This window comes from Lithobates pipiens, unplaced genomic scaffold, assembly GCF_037356315.1.
Source record: "Lithobates pipiens isolate NorthernLeopardFrog02 unplaced genomic scaffold, aLitPip1_a1.2 Scaffold_19, whole genome shotgun sequence".
Taxonomy (NCBI): Eukaryota; Metazoa; Chordata; class Amphibia; order Anura; family Ranidae; genus Lithobates; species Lithobates pipiens.
In genome coordinates, this window is record NW_027507764.1 from 474,170,321 (window position 1) to 474,190,919 (window position 20,599).

The 20,599-nt window shown below is 43.1% G+C and overlaps 1 protein-coding gene across 1 annotated transcript in view; it reads left to right on the plus strand.

Annotated features, from left to right (window-relative positions):
* The first annotated feature begins 362 nt into the window (after positions 1-362).
* The window catches only part of PI15 (peptidase inhibitor 15), a 47,302-nt gene continuing 27,065 nt past the window's right edge, over positions 363-20,599 (plus strand). Inside the window, exons 1-2 of the mRNA XM_077493957.1 lie at positions 363-506; positions 873-1,211. Of these exons, the coding sequence (XP_077350083.1) occupies positions 939-1,211 (273 nt within the window). The 5' untranslated portion in view covers positions 363-506; positions 873-938. The remainder of the gene's footprint in view (positions 507-872; positions 1,212-20,599) is intronic.

Sequence of the window (20,599 nt, forward strand, 5' to 3'; positions counted from 1 at the left end):
ATAAAACACCAACGCTCTCTTTTTGGAATTACTATGCCCATGGTGGTACAAGGTACCCACGTCACCAGTTTAATATATTACTTTTATTTGGCTGAACTCTTTCAATGAACTCCTAATGGTAGGAAACCCCTGTGTCACACTAAATCTGAGTTTTGCTCATAGTAAGAAAAAAAAATGAGATCAGGTAATCTGCTCCTAATTTGTGATTGAATTTGGAAATGCCATTGTTCCTACCAGCCCTGTGATATGATGCCACCCAATCACTGTACTGTACTGTAAACCCCTCCTCTGCAAGCTGTGCTTCTCCAGGGTCTGCCAAGAGAGTCCAGTCTGTAACATATAAAAAGCTGTTATCACTTAAATCCTGCAGCCAGAAGTTCATAGCAAGCAGAGTTTTGCTTTCACTGAATTTACAACAGGATATGTCCTTCCCTTACAAGGCTGTGTACACTTCATAGCAGAGCAATAGAAATCTCACTGGTGCAAGACTGACAAACTGCTGAAAGGTAAGATTGGGGTGAATTTCTTTATGGGGACTCCAAATAGAGTTTAATCCATTACAGTCCAGAAGTTTTAATATTTTGTCTTAATAACTCTTAACTTGAGCTTGTAGGTTTATGTTATAATATTTCTCAAAATAATAATTGCTATTACTTTGAGCAACAGTTACAGTTACTATACATGTTTGATTACATTTTTACTTTTTTTTTTTTTTTTTTAACAAATCAAATTATTCAGTTATAGTACTTTGTACGTATGAATATTTTTTCTTTAGTTTATTAAAATATCACTATTTTACTTTATATATATTGTAAAATACATTTAATTCTTAATGTTTAATATTTATTATAAATTTTCTTCTTTTTATATAGGTTGCAAGAAGCATTATTTTCCAAATCGTTGTGCCTTATCTGAAGTCTGTGCATTGCCTTCCAAGCATGATTGAGATGTGCTTTGTGGCTGCAGCCTTTCTATTCTCTCTCCTCTGTGAAACATGTGGTTTAGTCTTACCTAATTCCACAGACGTATTATTATCAGCCAGCAATTCCACCATCATAGAGCCAGAGCTGATTGCTCAGCTGGACTCAGCAAGTATCCCCAAGGCCAGAAGGAAGCGCTACATTTCCCAAAATGATATGATCGCCATCCTTGAATACCATAACCAAGTCAGAAGCAAAGTCTTTCCACCTGCAGCAAATATGGAATACATGGTGGGTGATTTGTTTATTTATCAGAGATACAAGCAAGACATGTTATCCATGCTGCAATATACAACCATAGGAGTGTAAAGATACCTATAGGGGCTATTGTGGTTGACTTGTTTTTGAAGATGCAAGCTCCAGATTTCCCATCATTGCTTTTTTCTTTTGCTATTGGTTGACTTGCTGATCCAGAACAAAAAATATGCTTAGGTGTCAAGACACCTGATATGCACATGTTCTAGGTCAGGGGCAATGAGTAATGAAGGAAGGGTGATGAAAGCTCTGGAACTTGCACATTCAAAAAGAAGTTGGCATCTTCTAACTTGTATTTTGCTAGATTCCCTGTGGAAAAAAACATGATCATTTCCAATTGTAAAGCAAGCACTGGGGTTGATTTACTAAAGGCAAATAGACTGTACACTTTGCAAGTGCAGTTGCTCAAGAGCTTAGTAAAGGAGGCAAGGTTTCACTTTAACCGCTTGCCGACCGCCTTACATCGATATACATCAGCAGAAGAGCTTGTACAGGCAAACTAACGTACCTGTACGTTGCCCTTTAAGAGGCGGCCTGCGGGCGCCCGCGGCAAGCTCCGTGAGTCGGGAAGTGGGTCCCACAGTCTCGATGTCCACAGGGATACTCGCGATCGTCTCACAGAGAGGAAGAACGGAGAGATGCTAATGTAAACAAGCATTTCCCCATTCTGCCTAGTGACAGTGTCACTGATCTCTGCTCCCTGTGATCGGGAGCAGAGATCAGTGACATGCCACACGTAGCCACACCCCCCACAGTTAGAATCACTCCCCAGGACATACTTAACCCCTACACTCCCCCCTAATGGTTAACCCCTTCACTGCCAGTGTCATTTACACAGGAATCAGTACATTTGTATAGCACTGATTGCTGTATAAATGACAATGGTCCCAAAAATGTGCCAAAATTGTCCTAGGTGTCCGCCATAATATCGCAGTCACGATAAAAATCGCTGATTGCCGCCATTACTAGTAAAAAAATAATTATTAATAAAAATGCCATAAAACTATCCCCTATTTTGTAAAAGCTATAACTTTTGCACAAACCAATCAATAAACGCTTATTGCGATTTTTTTTACCAAAAATATGTAGAAGAATACGTATCAGCCTAAACTGAGGAAAAATTTTTTTTTTTATATATTTTTGGGGCGTATTTATTATAGCAAAATGTAAAAAAGAATGCATTATTTTTCAAAGTTGTCGTCTTTTTTTGTTTATAGCGCAAAAAATAAAAATCACAGGGGCGATCAAATACCACCAAAAGAAATCTCTAGTTATGCGAAAAAAAAAGGACGTCAATTTTGTTTGGGAGCCACGTCACACACGACCGTGCAATTGTCAGTTAAAGTGACACAGTGCCGAATCACAAAAAGTGCTATGGTCTTTGGCCAGCAAAATGGTCCGGGGCTTAAGTGGTTAAATACCCAATCACATGCAAGGGAAATAAAAAAACAGCATTTTTGCTTGCACATGATTGGATGATTGAAGTTAGTAGAGTTTCCCATCATTTACGAAGCTCTGGAGCAACTGTACTTGCAAAGTGCACAGTCTATCTGCCCTTAGTAAATTAACCCTATTGTGTCCTCGATGGATTTAGAATAGTGGTGACTAAAATTGCAAGTATATGCATGATACCTTTCTTGTGTCTATGTGGATAGCAATGGATACAGAAATGTTGTCATTTGATCCCACCCAGTTTTGAATGTAATGGCCAATAATGTGTACTTACCCATGCCAACCAATAGAATTTCAGAATTGCCAGTTTAGAGTTGTCATAGCTTTCAATGGTTGCTGTAGGTTATTAGACATTGTTTACATATTTGCGAAGTGATCTAAATGACTATGTACTATATATATATATATATATATATATATATATATATATATATATATATATATATATATATATTTTTTTACATACAAGCTTGCATTTATAGTTATAGTTATAAATTAGTTTGTTTTATATATTACTAGATAACAAAAAAATGTGAAATTAAATGAAATGTGTACTATTTCACAGTACCGTATATACTCGAGTATAAGCCGAGATTTTCAGCCTCTTTTTTGAGGCTGAAAGTGCCCCCCTCGGCTTATACTCGAGTCATCGCTGTCTACCCGCTCGATCAGCGTGTCGAGCAGACAGACAGCGGCCATTCTGATTCAAAAGCCGCGCCTCCGGCTCCGCCTTCGCCTGTGATAGGCGGAACACTGAATTTCCCAGCAGCCTGTGTTCCGCCTATCACGGGCATCTTCTCATCCTCGTACTACGGACGAGGATGATACGACGTCCGTGATAGGCGGAACACAGGCTGCTGGGAAATTCAGTGTTCCGCCTATCACAGGCGAAGGAGGAGGCGCGGCTTTTGAATTTTACAATGGCCGCCGACGAAGAGGGCACGGGACGGAGGCAAGGCAAGGCACGGCACGGGACAGGACGGGACGGGACGGGACGGGACGGGACGAAGGCAAGGCACGACACGGGACGGAGGCTCGGGACAAAGGCTCGGGACACAGGTAGGCTGGACACACACACACACACACACACACACACACACACACACACACACACACACACACACACACGGATGGAGACACACACACACGGATGGATGGATGGATGGAGACACACACACACACAGGGATGGATGGATACACACACACACAGGGATGGATGGATGGATGGATGGAGACACACACACACAGGGATGGATGGATGGATGGATGGATGGAGACACACACACACAGGGATGGATGGATGGATGGATGGAGACACACACACACAGGGATGGATGGATGGATGGACACACACACACACAGGGATGGATGGACGGACACACAGGGATGGACGGACACACAGGGATGGACGGACACACAGGGATGGACGGACACACACACAGGGATGGACAGGCATGTCTCACCCTCGGCTTATACACGAGTCAATAAGTTTGCCAGTTTTTTTGGGGGTAAATTGGGGGCCTCGGCTTATATTCGGGTCGGCCTATACTCGAGTATATACGGTAAATGTTTGAAAAATGGTTTGGGCTATAAAAACCTGTAAAACTGTAAAATGAAACAGTGGAAGTAGTTTCTATCTATAATTGTTCTACTGTGAGGGAGAATACAAGGGCAAACATCTGATTGGTTGTATCAGGAATCTTTATTTTAATTTAGTTTTATTTAGGCTTCATGTACACTGCTGCTGGTAAAAGGATGTTTAGAAGCAGTTGAGCATTTTTTCAGCTGCTCTTGAACTCTCCTCTATGTTATCTTATCAGGATATGTACACAGGGTCATTTATAGTAATTTATAGGCAGTTGAGTTTAGAAGCATTTTTTTGGAAAGCAAAAAAATGGGTTCAGTATGGATGTTCAGAGGCATTTGAAATGCCTGTAACTGCTTGTAAACATGTCTAAACGCGGTAACTCGCATTCAGCCGCATTTTGTTTACAGACATTTTTAATGGAGATACATCTTTGACTAAAAAAAACGCTTCTAAAAGCAAACAATAAAAGCCGCATGTAAACGTAGCACAACAGACATTTTTAAATCTTAGTTACTATCTGTCAAGTTAAATCATTCAGGAAAGGTTTTAAAATGTCCCGTGTACATTAAGCCTTAAAGGAAACCTAGCTAAGAGGCCTTAAAATGCTGACGTACTTCCGAAAATGCTAGTTACATGGCTGTCTCTGACTATCATACTTTAAGTCACTAACCTATTATTATTATTATTATTATAGAAGTTATATATACCGCCAACAGTTTACGCAGCGCTTTACATCTTGAGGGTAGACAGTACAAATACAATACACTTTAATACAGTAGGAATCAGAAAGCCCTGCTCCTTAGAGCTTACAATCTAAGAGGGAAGGTTAAGAGATACAAGAGGTAAAAACTGTGAGGGATGTGCTGATGGAGAAAATAAATGTACAATTGTTAGATAGGCTTCCCTGAAGCGATTCATTTTCAGACAATGTGGGAGAAAGTTGGATAGATTGGGGTAGAGCATTCCAGAGGAAGGGAGAGGCTCTGGAGAGGTCCTGAAGGTGAGCATGGGATGAGGTGACAAGGGAGTTAGCGAGCACGAGGTCTTCGGAGGAGCGAAGAGAACGTTTAGGTTGGTATTTTTAGACTAGGTTAGTGATGTAGCTGGGGGCCAGGTTGTGGATGGCTTTGTAAGTTATTGTTAGTATCTTGAACTTCATTTGATAGTTGAGTGGCAGCCAATGGAGGGATTGGCAGAGGGGTATTGCAGACGCTGAGCAGTTTGTGAGGTGGATGAGCCTGGCAGCAGTGTTCATGATGGACTGAAGTGGGGTTAGCCTATTTAGAGGTAAGCCAATGAGGAGGGAGTTGCAGTAGTTAAGGCGGGAGATGACCAGGGATTAGAAGCTTTGTGGTGACATTGGTTAGGAAGGGGCATAGCTTGGAGATGTTGAGGTGGAAAATTTTGGATAGCGATAGGATGTGGGGCCGAAAGGTTAGTTTGGAGTCCAGGATTACATCTAGGACCTTGGCGGGACAAGTTGATAGTTAAGCCATTGATATTGACAGAGAAATCAGGGGAAGTGCCACCTGGGGGAGGAAATATCATGAGCTTGGTTTTGGATAGGTTGAGTTTGAGGAAGTGATGTGACATCCAGGCAAATATGTCTGCTAGTAAGTTGGTGAAGCGTGAGGAGACAGAGGGAGAGAGCTTGGGGGTGGAGAGATAGATTTGGGTGTCATCAGCATAGAGATTATATTGAAAGTCATGGTAGGCAATCAACTGAGCCAAGTTGGTGGTGTAGATTGAGAAAAGGAGAGGTCCAAGAACAGAACCTTGGGGGAACTGATGGAGAAAGGAAGAGGAGAGGAGGAAGTAGAGTTGTAAGTGACACTGAAGGAGCGGTAGGATAGGTAGGATGAGAACCAGTGAAGAGTACAGTCATGGAGACTGTCCAAAGGAGTGGAGGAGGGGGTGGTCCACTGTGTCAAAAGCAGCAGAGAGGTCCAGGAAGACCTAGGACAAGTGTCTAGATTAGGAAAGTCAACCTGATGTCAGGGCTTCCAATCTATTTCTTCTGGGTCAGTGACTCAGAAGGTATCAAAGCCACTAGACCAGAAGAACAGGTAGGAAATTTCATTATTTCCAGATGGGAAGGTCTACTGTGTCAGATTTTGTGCGTTCTCAATACAGGTTTCCTTTAAACAATACTCTCCATGAATAATATTGGTTATACAGTGCTGCTTTTTAACAATGATTATTAAGAAGTTCGATCATGTGTTAGGCTTTAGTGATGGACGAACGTTTCGCCCGGCGGTCGTTTCGCGGCGAATTTCCGACATTCGCGGTCCGCACGTTCGAACGCCTTTTTCCGTCGTTCGCCGCGGCGGACTTACGTGTTTAATGTATACAAGAACTTTAACCTTTGGTGACACGTTTATCATGTGATACAGGACAGCCAATTGAGACATGACAGCACATGGACACTTGGACATTCCCCCTAACCTATAAATACACCCGATCCGGTGGCCATTTTACATTCTTTCTTCTGTTACGATAGGGACAGGTTCCTGTGTGGAGTAGGGAGAGATAAACCACTAGCTATTTGGTACACAAAAGTTCTTTTCAGGACTGGTATAGGTGTTAGGTGTTGATAGGTTTGCTGTGCTGCTGATTCTTGCAGCAGCCTGAGTGTCTTTTGTTAGTTTAGAGAAAGGGAAAGGACGGTGTATGCTACAGGGACAGCCAGATTAGTCTTTCATCATCATCATCATCATCATCATCATTAGCTGTTACTATCAAGGTCCACAAAAGAGCTGTTCCAGTAACCACTAATCGTTCTCTTTTTTTGCCAATTTGTATAGGGACAGGAAGGAAGCAGTGTTGTCAGGCAGTGAGGGTAATTTTAAAGACTTGCTGTTATTATTAGTTCCACAAAGGTTCTTTTCAGGACTGGTATCAGTGGTACAGTAATAGGCTTGTACATGTATAATATTCTTTCTTCCAAATATAGAAAGGATATTATACTTGACTGCTGCCCTTCTGCTGCAGTCTGCTAAACATTCACAACTCACTTGTTCCACAAAAGTTCTTATAAGGACTGGTAACTTGGTATAGGGTGCTACGGTACATAGGCTTGAGTGCGGTACAGTCTGCTGTTCTGTAAGGACCGCTATCGGTCCACAATAGATAGGGTTGACGTGCACCACTGCTGACCGCTGCCCTATACTGCAGCAGTCCTTCAGCGGTATAGGGACTGACGTACAGTCTGCTAAACACTAATACACAACCTGCTTGGTCCACAAAAGTTCTTATAAGGACTGGTAACTTGGTATAGGGTGCTACGGTACATAGGCTTGAGTGCGGTACAGTCTGCTGTTCTGTAAGGACCGCTATCGGTCCACAATAGATAGGGTTGACGTGCACCACTGCTGACCGCTGCCCTATACTGCAGCAGTCCTTCAGCGGTATAGGGACTGACGTACAGTCTGCTAAACACTAATACACAACCTGCTTGGTCCACAAAAGTTCTTATAAGGACTGGTAACTTGGTATAGGGTGCTACGGTACATAGGCTTGAGTGCGGTACAGTCTGCTGTTCTGTAAGGACCGCTATCGGTCCACAATAGATAGGGTTGACGTGCACCACTGCTGACCGCTGCCCTATACTGCAGCAGTCCTTCAGCGGTATAGGGACTGACGTACAGTCTGCTAAACACTAATACACAACCTGCTTGGTCCACAAAAGTTCTTATAAGGACTGGTAACTTGGTATAGGGTGCTACGGTACATAGGCTTGAGTGCGGTACAGTCTGCTGTTCTGTAAGGACCGCTATCGGTCCACAATAGATAGGGTTGACGTGCACCACTGCTGACCGCTGCCCTATACTGCAGCAGTCCTTCAGCGGTATAGGGACTGACGTACAGTCTGCTAAACACTAATACACAACCTGCTTGGTCCACAAAAGTTCTTATAAGGACTGGTAACTTGGTATAGGGTGCTACGGTACATAGGCTTGAGTGCGGTACAGTCTGCTGTTCTGTAAGGACCGCTATAGGTCCACAATAGATAGGGTTGACGTGCACCACTGCTGACCGCTGCCCTATACTGCAGCAGTCCTTCAGCGGTATAGGGACTGACGTACAGTCTGCTCACTTCCTTGACCCAAAAAAGCACACCGTACTATATGCCCCTACCCTCCTCTTTGAAGAGGTTGAGCGGTGTCATATTTCTACTGGGGCTGCTTATGATATCCCTGTGCTGTGCTGACTTCCTCCTGGGGGTTCTTATTATGAAGGGATCACACTATCCCTGTGCTGTGCTGACTTCCTCCTGGGGGTTCTTATTATGAGGGGATCACACCATCCCTGTGCTGTGCTGACTTCCTCCTGGGGCTGCTTACGGTGCTGCTGTCAGTGCTGTATGTCACGGTGCTGCTGTCAGCGCTGTATGTCACGGTGCTGCTGTCAGCGCTGTATGTCACGGTGCTGCTGTCAGCGCTGTATGTCACGGTGCTGCTGTCAGCGCTGTATGTCACGGTGCTGCTGTCAGCGCTGTATGTCACGGTGCTGCTGTCAGCGCTGTATGTCACGGTGCTGCTGTCAGCGCTGTATGTCACGGTGCTGCTGTCAGTGCTCTGTATTACGGTGCTGCTGTCAGATGCCTCTATCACGGTGCATGTGTCATTCCGGTATGTCACGCTGCTGGTGATCATCTCCTGCACCCTCTTCTTTGCCTACCCTGGTCCCTGACCTTCCCTCTCCTCCATTGCCTTCATTAGCTCCATAGTCCTGAATTGTTAGAACAATTTCCCAAATAAAATAAAAATGCTTGTAGTTATCGATCCCAAATTCACCTCATACATGTATTATGTCATTGTCCAGATGGTGGGACTACGTTTTACCCCCTAATAATTACCACGTGGCCGCAAATTCGACATGAAGGTTTGCAAAGTTCGCCTCCCATTGAAGTCAATGGGGCCCGCGGCGAACGTTCGGTTTCGCGAACGTTTGGGTCCGTTCGCATTTCGCTTTCGCGAAACGTCCCGTCGGAAGTTCGTCCATCACTATTAGGCTTCATTTACACAGTCGCAGAAGGGTAGACAGCGTGCAAGAAGTATAAATAGCTGGCGTAAGGGAAACACTATTGCAGCTTACAACCTCTCATTACAATAAATGGAGTGTTTACTCATGCATGATCATAGATGTACAACGCTGAATGCAAACTGTGTCCAGGATTGTACGCTCTTGCACATGCATGAGTTTATGCAAGGCCATACAGCCATTCACTGCAATGGGACGCTGTATGGTGCACCTGTGGCTACCTTACACTGGTTATTTATGCTTTATGCATGCTGTATGCCCTTTATTTGCAAAAATGAGCGACCATTTTTACTATTACGGATGGATAGTTGAGCACTAAAGCTAAGCACAGCAGCTTGTATGGCACAGCTATTGTATAGTATTTTACTATATGCATTTTATGCCCGTCATATTTAAAGTACATCTAAAGGCGAACGCGTCAATTTCTTTTTTTGCTCTTCATTTCCTAATGGGGAGGCAAAACAACAAGTGAGAGGAAATCTCTCCAAAGTAAGAGAAAATGCCATCTGAGACAGTTGCCACAGGAACAGGTGACCTCATTGGATGATTTCATCCCTCCTTCTGTTCCAGTGACAACCACAAAAGGTAAATTTATCATCACTTTCTATAATAGTGACAATGGTTACCAGGACCAACACAGGGGTGCTTCTCCTAGAGGGAACACAGGCGGCAATAAAAACCTGACAGATGGTTTAACTCTTGCCTTCCCTGTCCAAAACAAAAATAAAAGTTGACATTAGACACACTTTTGGTTTTATGGATTGTAGATTTTCATTTGGGCTGTTTTTGCTTTAAAGGAGAAATGTAGGATATCAAAAGGACAAACATATATACTCACCCATATGGCTGCAGCATCGGTCCAATGCTGCAGCTGTCCCTGACTGGGTCTAAAGCTGAAAAATCAGTATCACATGATCGCTGATCACTCAAATCTCAGTCTTCACTGAGTAGAGAGCATTGACTGTCAGTCACCACTCTCTGCTCTGCCCTCTCAGTGCTCATTGGAGGCTCATTGGGCTGCAGAAGGGGCGGGAGAGGCTGGCTCAGGTTCTCAACAGTATGCTGAGAGACTGAGACAGCTACCGTTCAGGATCTTGGTGGATTCCGACCTTAAAGTCAGGATCCTTTCAAAGCATGGAGCAGCTCTATGATGTTATCTAACAGCGGGCTTTTACTCACAGTCAGCTGAATCTGGGTAACAAGAGTGCAAAAATAAGTGCACTCCTGTCACCCAGAAGAGAAGTATGGCCAAAAAAGCTTTGGCCATACTTTTTTTTAACTAGTAGGGCTGTTGCACATGAGCCAGCTGAGTCCATTCAGTGAAATTTCCAGTGTATTTCTTCTGCTGTGGCTGCTCAGGTGCAGGATATAGCCTGTCATTGAGTTACATGGATGTGCTTTGCTGTACTTGTGTATAGCAGTGCTATCATAAACACGAGTACAGTGTATGGACTTATGCACAAAAGTACTTATGATAGCACCACAGCATACATGACTACAGCAACACACAGCCAGTCAATGACAGGCTGTACGCTGCACCTAGGCGAGCAGAGGAAATATGCTGGGAATTACCCTGAACAGGCTCAGCTAAGCCATGTGCAAGAATCCTTAAACATGTACATAGCTCATTATTATACAATAGGTCCAATATATTGGTAAAAATACAAGCATATTGTATGTAGGTATATAGTTATTTAGCAGAAACAAACAGGGGTTCTAAGAGAAAACAAAAAGCACAAACCCCCCCCCCCCCCCCCCGGAAAAAAAAATGCAACAAGGGTTCTTAAAGCGGACCTTCAGTAATTTTTTCAACTTTACATCTATTAAATCTTCTGCCCTTGTTGCTTTAACTTTGTATAGTAAAATATTTTTTTCTCTGCCAGTGAAAACCTTATACAGCCCACTCCCTGTTTCTTGTCTGGTAAAACGCCTAGACTTATCACATCATGCACAGCTCTCTCTCATACTCTTGTGAGAGCTTGCCAGGAAGGGAGAGGGGATGAGTCATAAGCGGGCCAAGGAGAACTGCAGGGCTGCAGAGCTGGAGGTGTGCCTCCTGTGTGTCTGTGTAAATCCAGGAAGTAAACAGGCAGCAGCTTCAGCTGCCCACAGTCAAAATGGTTTCAGCCAGACTCAATGGAGGGAGATTTCTGCACTATATTTGGCAAGTACAGAATCACAAAATATATAAAATAATATGCAAAGTGGTTGGAGGGAAACTTCATAATGGCAAAGATGTTTTTATTACAAATTATGTGAGCAGACTGCAGTTCCTCTTTAAAGTGATTGCAAACCCTTGTTTTTTATTTTAGCAAAACATATCATACTTACTTCCACTGTGCAGCTTGTTTTGCACAAAGTGGCCCTGATCATCATATTCTGGGGTCCCCCGGCAGCTCTCGCGGCTCCTCCCTACATCAGGTAACCCCCTAGGAGAAGCTCTCTCCGGGGGGGGGGGGGGGGGGGGGCGCTCCCGAGTCCAGCATTTGCATTCATAGACACGAATGCCGGACTCGGCCCCACCCCCAGGCTCCCGCGTTATTGGATTGGTCAATCTATAAAATCAAGAGTCGGGACCCCATGGAGAGAGGGAGAGCACGTCTCCACCGATGGAAATACGGGGCTCAGGTAAGTAGGGACGGTCGCTGCCAGGTGTTTTTTTACCTTAATGCATAGGATGCAATAAGGCGAAAAAACAAAAGGGTTTTACAACCTCTTTAAAGTGGTGTGCCCATTAAAAAAAAAAAATTTAAAGTCAACAGCTACAAATACTGCAGCTACTGACTTTTAATAACTGGACACTTACCTGTCCCAGGGTCCAGTAATGTGGGGGATCGAAGCCCTGCTCGTCTCCCCCTCCGTTCGGCGGTGCCGGCATTGTAACTGTGGGCACCCGGCTGTGGTTCACAGCCGGGCACCCACTGCGCATGCACGAGCGGCGCTGCGTGCCGTGATTGGCCATGCAATCATCTGGGGCCTGTCATGTGTCCCAGATGATTGACAAGAGGGAGGGGGCAGAGCTGAGCCCTTCCTGTGCCGAGGGGAAGTGATGTCACCAGCCCAGGCACTGAACGAGGCAGACTAAGGGGGACCCCCTAGCAACAGCCATTTAGAGGTGAGAAAAAAACATTTTTTTCCAAATGTTTTATTTTTTATTTTCTTTAGGACCATTCATTAATTTTTTTTTTTTGGGTGCAACTTCACTTTAAGCACGTGATCATGACATGCTTCAGTTGACCACTAGGGGAAGTATTGTCTTGAGATGAAGCCTCTAAATGTATTTGTCATGCAATTACAATCTTGCTATGACTTGTCGCAGTACCCTCATAGAACCAGCAGGTGTCTAGAATTTTTCAACCTTTTTTTTACAAACTTACTTCCACTGTGCAGCACGTTTTGCACAGAGTGGCCCCGATCTTCATATTCTGGGGTCCCCCGGCGGCTCTCACGACTCCTCCCTACATCAGATAACCCCCTAGGAGAAGCGATCTCCCGGGGGGCGCTCCCGAGTCCACCACTCCACCTGCCAGTTATTTCTGTGCATCATACCCAACTTCTCCACTTCCATTAAAACCCAGCAGAATGAATCGCATATCTGATAACCTCCATGTTACATACACCTGGTTCAAGAAAGAGGTTTAAAACTAATTTTTCTGAAAAAGAAAACACTAAGCAAGCAAGGCAAGATGTAAGAAAATCATCTAGGTTTATATACAGTATTATAAGTGACTAATTAATTTAATATAAAAACTCAGATAAAACAGACATTCCTTTAAAAATAAATATTTTGCATATGTTTTCAGGACTTCGCTTACTGTTAATCCCATACAATATATTGCATTTTATTTATGAAAGAAACATCTCATGTCTCCTTAAATCATATCTATGGTAATTAGCTCATTTACCTGTTTTGTCTACCATATCTGATTTTCCATTCATTCACCCATGCACATAACCCCATGTTTTGACAATTACAAACACTGTAAACAAACATACATTACACTTATACTTTTCCCATAAATAACTCTTTTACGGCCTCCACCCACCCATCCTGCGGCTCTGATATACATTAAATATATGTGTATATACAGACTTACTGTACTATGCTGAGTGCAGACTTTCAGAAGTGGTTTGTTTAACCAGTAAGTTGGTCAGTCTTGGACGGCCCTGTTTACTATGATTTATTGTTTGTGTTGGCATAAAGAAACCATGCTTTCCAAACATGACTTGTTTCCTGGACTACGTGTAGAGCTGTTTGTGGTAATGTAGAAAGAACTGTCTGAAAACATTCTGGCCTGAGATGTTTCACATTCTTACCTGTCTAGAAATGCTTTAAAGATCCCCCAGACAATGTGTTAAGCATTAGTGGTGGCTGCAGTGACAACAGCTGGCTAGCAGGTTGCTGCGACCGGAGACCACCAACAGGACCATACAGTACAGATGGTCTTACATTGATAATGTTGGCCTCTCCTCTTTCTCCACCTCCACCCCTCCTGCTACCTATGCTGCCTATCCTCTGTACAAATTCATGTGTATACTTACCTACAATATATTGTCAAAAGTATTTGGACACCTGCCTTTACACACATGAAATCAAATTGCATCCCAGTTTTAGTCTGCAGGGTTCAATACATGAGTTGGCCCACCCGCATTTGTGAGGTCAGGCACAAATGTTGTATGAGAAGGCTTGTCTCACAGTCTCCACTCAAATTCATCCCAAAGTTGTTCTATCAGGTTGAGGTCAGGACTCTGTGCAGGCCAGTCAATTTCCTCCACCACAAACTAAACTCGCTCATCCATATGGACCTTGCTTTGTCCACTGGTCCAAATCATTTGGTGGAGGGGGGAGGGGGGGTTGTGGTGTGGGGTTGTTTTTCCGGGGTTGGGCTTGGCCCCTTAGTTACAGTGAAGGAGACTCTTAAGTCGTGTACACACGATCGGATTTTCCGTCAGGAAATGTGTGATGCTGTTGGCAGAAAATCCGACAGTTTGTACGCTCCAACAGACAATTTTTGTGAGATTTTTCACGGACAGATGTTGGATGGCAGGCTTTAAAATTTTCCACGGACCAATGTCTGTTGTCGGATTTTCCAAGCATGTGCACACAAGTCCATTGGGCAAAAGTCCAAAGTACAAACACGCATGCACGGAAGCAAGGACAAGCTGGAAGCAGTCGGTCTTGTGAACTAGCGTTTGTAAGGGAGAATTAACATTTGTGATGTGGCAAATTATGAAATCTCGAAATGCAGCGCACATTCTCTTCTTCTTTAATGGGATAATAATGAAACTTCTTTGCTGGTGATACTGATTGAGTTATTGCAAACAAATTTTCAAAGACTTTTTTTTTCTAGTGCTATCAAGGATTATATTATTATGTATTTTTTTTGGGGGGGCGGGGGGGGGGGTTTGGCAAGTTACCACAACACCATTATCCCATAGTTTTTAAAATCAAAGATACAACTATGTTGGTGTACCTTGTGAATTTTACATTGTATTTTTTTAAGTGTAACTGCAAATTCCCAAACTGTCATTTGAAGTTAAACACATAGCCAAGTGTTATTTTCCAAATTTTTTTTTTATTGTGCATTAAAAAAGAAAACAAATAAAATTAGACATGCTATCTGCCAATAGAACTTAAACAAAAAGTACATTCTAGGCATCCAAAAATATAGAAAATATAACAAATCAAATCATTATTATTCAACCAAAAAAAAAAAATGAAAGCCTCATGCATGTGTCCTGCTTCTTAATATAGGGGGTCAGCAATAGCAAGAGTTGGTAAAAGCAGGGGTCCGTCATCCGGAGGTAATTCCGAAAATCACCCGGATTATTCTTCTGAAGCTCCCACAGCAAAGGCATATGACATAATTGGTCACAATTAATAAAGCAACCAATTTTTGGTCCAATAAATCCTCCTCCTCCTGTTCCGGGACTGGACTTGGGTCAAAGCAATAACTCCAAGACCAATAATAAATAACGTGTTATCTCCTCTGATTCTGCAACATGTCTGGTTGACGAACGGGTGTTTAGAAACGAAATAAAAATGGCAAAATGAAAAGCGCAAAATGAAAAGTGTTAAATAAAAAACGCAAATCAACACTCACCAAGCTTCTACTAACACGAAATTAGCAGAAGGAGCCCAAAGGGTGGCGCTAAAGAGCTGAAAAACCACGTAGTACATCACTACGTTTATTTTTGTTGGCCGACAATTCCTTGCCATTTGTATGCAAGACAAAATCCAGGCACACACCTTCGGACAAAAGTCTGAGGTTTTGTCTTCAGAAAATCTGATCGTGTGTACAAGGCTTTAAGATGTCAGCATACCACCAAGACATTTTGGACAATTTCATGCTCACAACTTTGTGAGAGCAGTTTGGGAATGGCCACTCCATGAGCTTAATGTGCTCCTTCTGAGCCACTTCTTTGTTGCCTTGGCGGTATGTTTTGGGTCATTGTCATGCAAGAAGACCTATCCATGAGAGAAGAAGGGTCTCCTCCAAGATTTTACAATACTTGGCCCTGTTCATTGGTCCCTCAATGTGGCAAAGTCAACCTGTACCTTAGCAGAGAAACAGCCCCAAGGTATAATGTTTCTACCTTTGTGCTTGACTGTAGGGATGGTGTTCTTAGGGTCATAGCCAGCATTTTTTTCCTTCAAACACGATGAGTCAAGGTAATACCAAAAAGCTCAGTTTTGGTCTCATCTGACCACATAACTTTCTCCCAATCCTTCTCTGAATCATTTAGATGTTCACTGGCAAACTTCAGACAGACTTGTACATGTGCCTTCTTGAGGAGGGGGATCTTGCAGGTGCTGCAGGATTTCAATTCATGCTGGCGTATTGTGTTACCAATTGTTTTTTGGTGACTGTGGTCCCAACTGCCTTGAGAGCATTCACAAGTTCCTCCCATGTAGTTCTGGGCTAATTCCCTCACTATTCTCATGCTCACCCCTTACCCCATGAAGCAAAATCTAACATGAAGCTCCAGACCGAGGGTGGTTGATGGTATGTATCAGTGGCGGCTGGTGAAGTTTTTGGATGGGGGGCGCCAGACCCCGCCCATCATTTTGGCCCCTCCCGCTTCTCATAAACCACGCCCCTTATGTAATCTGAAAAAAAATGGCGTGGGTTCCCCCCTCCGAGAGCATACCAGGCCCTTAGGTCTGGTATGGATTCCAAGGGGAACCCCCTACGCCAAAAAAACGGCGTGGGGGTCCCCCCAGATCCACACCAGACCCTTATCTGAGCACGCTACCCGGCCGGCCAGGAAAGGGGGTGGGGACGAGCGAGCGCCCCCCCTCCTGAGCCGTACCAGGCCGCGTGCCCTCAACATGGGGGGTGCCTTGCGGCCCCCCCACCCCAAAGCACCTTGTCCCCATGTTGATGAGGACAAGGGCCTCTTCCCAACAACCCTGGCCGTTGGTTGTCGGGGTCTGCGGGCGGGGGGCTTATCGGAATCCGGGAGCCCCCTTTAATAAGGGGGCCCCGGATACCAGCCCCCCACCCTATGTGAATGAGTATGGGGTACAATGTACCCCTACCCATTCACCTGTGAAAAAAAGTACAAAAAAAACACAACACAGGACTCCTCCGCTATCTTCTTGTAGCTCTTTTGCTAGCGGAGGAGCCCGGCTTTCTTCCTCGCCGCCGGCCTCTTCTTCCGACTTCGGGGGTCTTGTCCCCCTCTTCGGTTCTTCTGCCGAGCCACCGCGCCTTCTTATAGCTCTTTTACAGGTGGTGGCCCGGTCTTCTTTTTTTTTTTTTACACCTAGGGGGAGGGCGGCGCCCGGGCGCCCCCTATGGGCGGGCCGCCACTGGTATGTATTTCTTCCATTCACGAATAATCACTCCAAAAGTTGACTTCTTCTCACCAAGCTTCTTGCTGATTGTCTTGTAGCCCATTCCAGCCTTGTGCAGGTCTACACTATTGTACCTGATATCCTTTGACAACTCTTTGGTCTTTCCAATGATGGTTGGTTTGAATGGAACAAAGAGATTCTGTGGACAGGCATCTTTTAAACACATAAGAAGTGGTCATTAGGAGCACCTTCTTAAATTGACAGGACTATTCTGCGTACCACATGAGGACATACTGCAGCCTGTCTGTGGGAGCTAGAATTATTGATGGTTGGTAGGGGATCAAATACTTATTTTGCTCACTGAACCATAACATTAATTTATAACATTTGTATCATGTGTTTTTCCTGGATTTGGGGTTGATATTTAGTCTATATCATTTAAAATATACCTATGATGCAAATGATAGACCCTTCATTTCTTTGTAAGTGTGCAAACTTAAACAATCTGCAGGGGATCAAAAATGATTTCCCTCACTGTATATAATGCATACATGTGGATGCCTGTGTGTATATATACAGAGAAACAAGGTTTTAAAACATTAACACACATTACTAAAACTTGCAAGAAGCTGGTCACTGGGGTTAATTTACTAAAATTGGAGAGTGCAAAATCTGGCGCAGCTGTGCATGGTAGCCAATCAGCTTCTAATCTCCACTTGTTTCACCTCACGGCGGTGATCCCGAGTCTGGCTCGGGCTGAGATTTCAGTACCATAAGCGGTAACCCCGAGCCTGTATCTCGGGATCGCATCCCTGGATACAGGGAGGAGTTACTTACCTTGTCCCCTGGATCCAGCGATGTCCTCCATGCTGTGTGATCGAGCTGTCCTCCGCTAGATTCACACAGTGCCCGAGTGCCGCCGAGCTCCGTTCCCTGCGATGTTACAGCGCAAGGGAGCGGAGATCGGCGCAAAATTCAAAAAAGTAAAAACACACAAAACACACACAGTACTGTAATCTTACAGATTACAGTACTGTATAAAAAAAATTACACACCCCCTTTGTCCCTAGTGGTCTGTGCAGTGCCCTGCATGCACTTTTATATTATAAATACTGTTTTTTCTGCCTGAAATTTGGAGATTGTCCATAGTAACCAAAAACTGTCCCTTTATGTCAAAAGTGATTTTTGACCAACTAGAAAACAGTGATAATAAATTATAATCACTTGCAGAATTGAGGGAAAGCGATTTGTGGGGAAATTCATCATCAAACACTAAATCTAATGACAGCGACAATTCTGCAAATGAGCAAATTTCTGTGTTTTTGGATTTGATTACATTATAATAATGATGAATTTTTATTATTATTTATTATCATTATTTATTATATTATAAATTTTATTATACCCGGGATGTCTGCTAGACTCTGGTTTGAACAGATTTAAGAGAGTTATTCCTAAGAATTGCAGGCCTGCAATATAAAACGCCAAATTTCCATGCAAAATAATTGTACCGCTTTCAGCACCTAAAATCAGAACTAATCATACCACAAGGGAGGTTAATTAAACTTTGACAATAAAGCTGATTGGTTTCTATGCAGAGCTGCACCAGATTTTGCACTTTCCAGTTTTAGTAAATCAACCCCTCTGTTACTAAAAAATATTAATACTTTATATACACTATTGTATAGTCAACTATTGCTGAAATATTCTAATTTTGTTCTTGTTTCTGGCATCCATTTGCCACAGATAATAAAGTATTGAATTATAGCATCATATAACAAGGCTCAGCGCTGTCCATAATGAATCTGCCCTGTAAAGTGTGGCAGAATTGATGCATGCTAATTATCCCAGCGGAAGCACGGGAATTCTGTAGTGGAATGTCAGGAATGATCATCTGTTCCTTTGACATGGTCCAGTACTTCCCAAAGTATGCAGACAAGTGCTAAGTAAAAGGAGGTGAAAATGTAATTGAGAGTGTCTTATATCATGTCATATTTGACAGTTTTACAATTCCAGAAAGCTTTACATATTATCTTTATTGGATATATTTATAATAAGGTGTTATTAGTTTGACATCACATGCCAATGTCATTTCCATCCCAGAACATACATCACTAGTACTTGTATCATTGGTCTACGGAATATACATGTACAGGTAGAAGATAGAGAGGGTGACATGCAGTGTGGGAGTTGTGCTTGGAGTCCTTGTCTGTTAAATTTTGTGTATCATATTCACATTTCAAGTACATTTACCTGTCTTGAATTCATTCACACTCATTTTCAAGACTTAGCTGTACTGTACTGTACTGTACTGTATATCTCTTATTGAATAGGGTTGCACAATGCACATTATGACTATTAATTAACAGCTATCAAGGTGTATTTTACAGATTCATCACACATTTCAGTTTGGTAAAGCTGATTTGTTTAAGATTGCCAACATTTTTCCTATATTATTTGTAGTTTAAACATGTGGATGTGCAATATGAGGATGTACAAACTAATTTGGTTATATATAAACCTTAGATGCACTGTATTTTCCTGTATTCACTGTATTGTTTACATTTATTTTGTTGCTGCATAACTGTTTTCCTTCATAATACTTTGTGTACAATACCCAGAGTTTGAGATTAAATTATATTCATAATTTATTGTTTTAAGGCCTCGGCCTGCACAAACTATGTATGATGTTCTGTTCTTCATGCTTTAACAGTATTAAATTGCATAACATAAATGTGCTTAATTAAGTAAAAATGAAAATTGCAGTAACACATGATAACCAATCAGAAGTGAGCTTTCATGCAACTGACTTCATATAAATAAGAAGGCCAGTATGGTGGCCTGAATTTATGGGAGGAGCCCGGAGGGGTATTTAATCAGCCCGTTCGGCTGTGTTCCTTGTCGGTTCCTGTGCGCAATATCTGCTACGTCAGAGATCTAGGGCCGACTATTCGAGACCATACGTTGTGAGTTCAGTGTTCGTGAGTTCCCGTGTTCGTTAGTCCCGATCGTGAGTCCGTGTTACCAGTCCGTCTTGTCTTCGTGAGCGTTTGTGTGTTGTCGTTGTCCGAGTGTCTCAATACTCGAAATTGCCATTGTCGTACAACGCATTCGCTCTGGCCGTCGCAGGTAGGGCTTTGGCTCCCATTTCTTATTTCATGCTTTTACTATGTCACTAAAACACGATATCCTGAACTCACGAACCACTCACAAAACATTTTACTAACGTATTTCCGATCGTGTCGCACGCATTCGTTACCTCAAACATCGCTGCTCCTTAGCTTCTCGAACGAAGTCGTTGTCACTCGTTTGTGACACATCGATCAAGCCACGTCAGGCATTCATTTCGCAGACATTTCATTCATTCGGACTACTCCCTAGTTGTTTCTAAAAAACATTTTCGAATCGTTCGAATCATTTCTATAGTTACAGGCGGTTGCTCATCATGTCAGAAAGTTCTAATCAGTCCAGATCATTTCA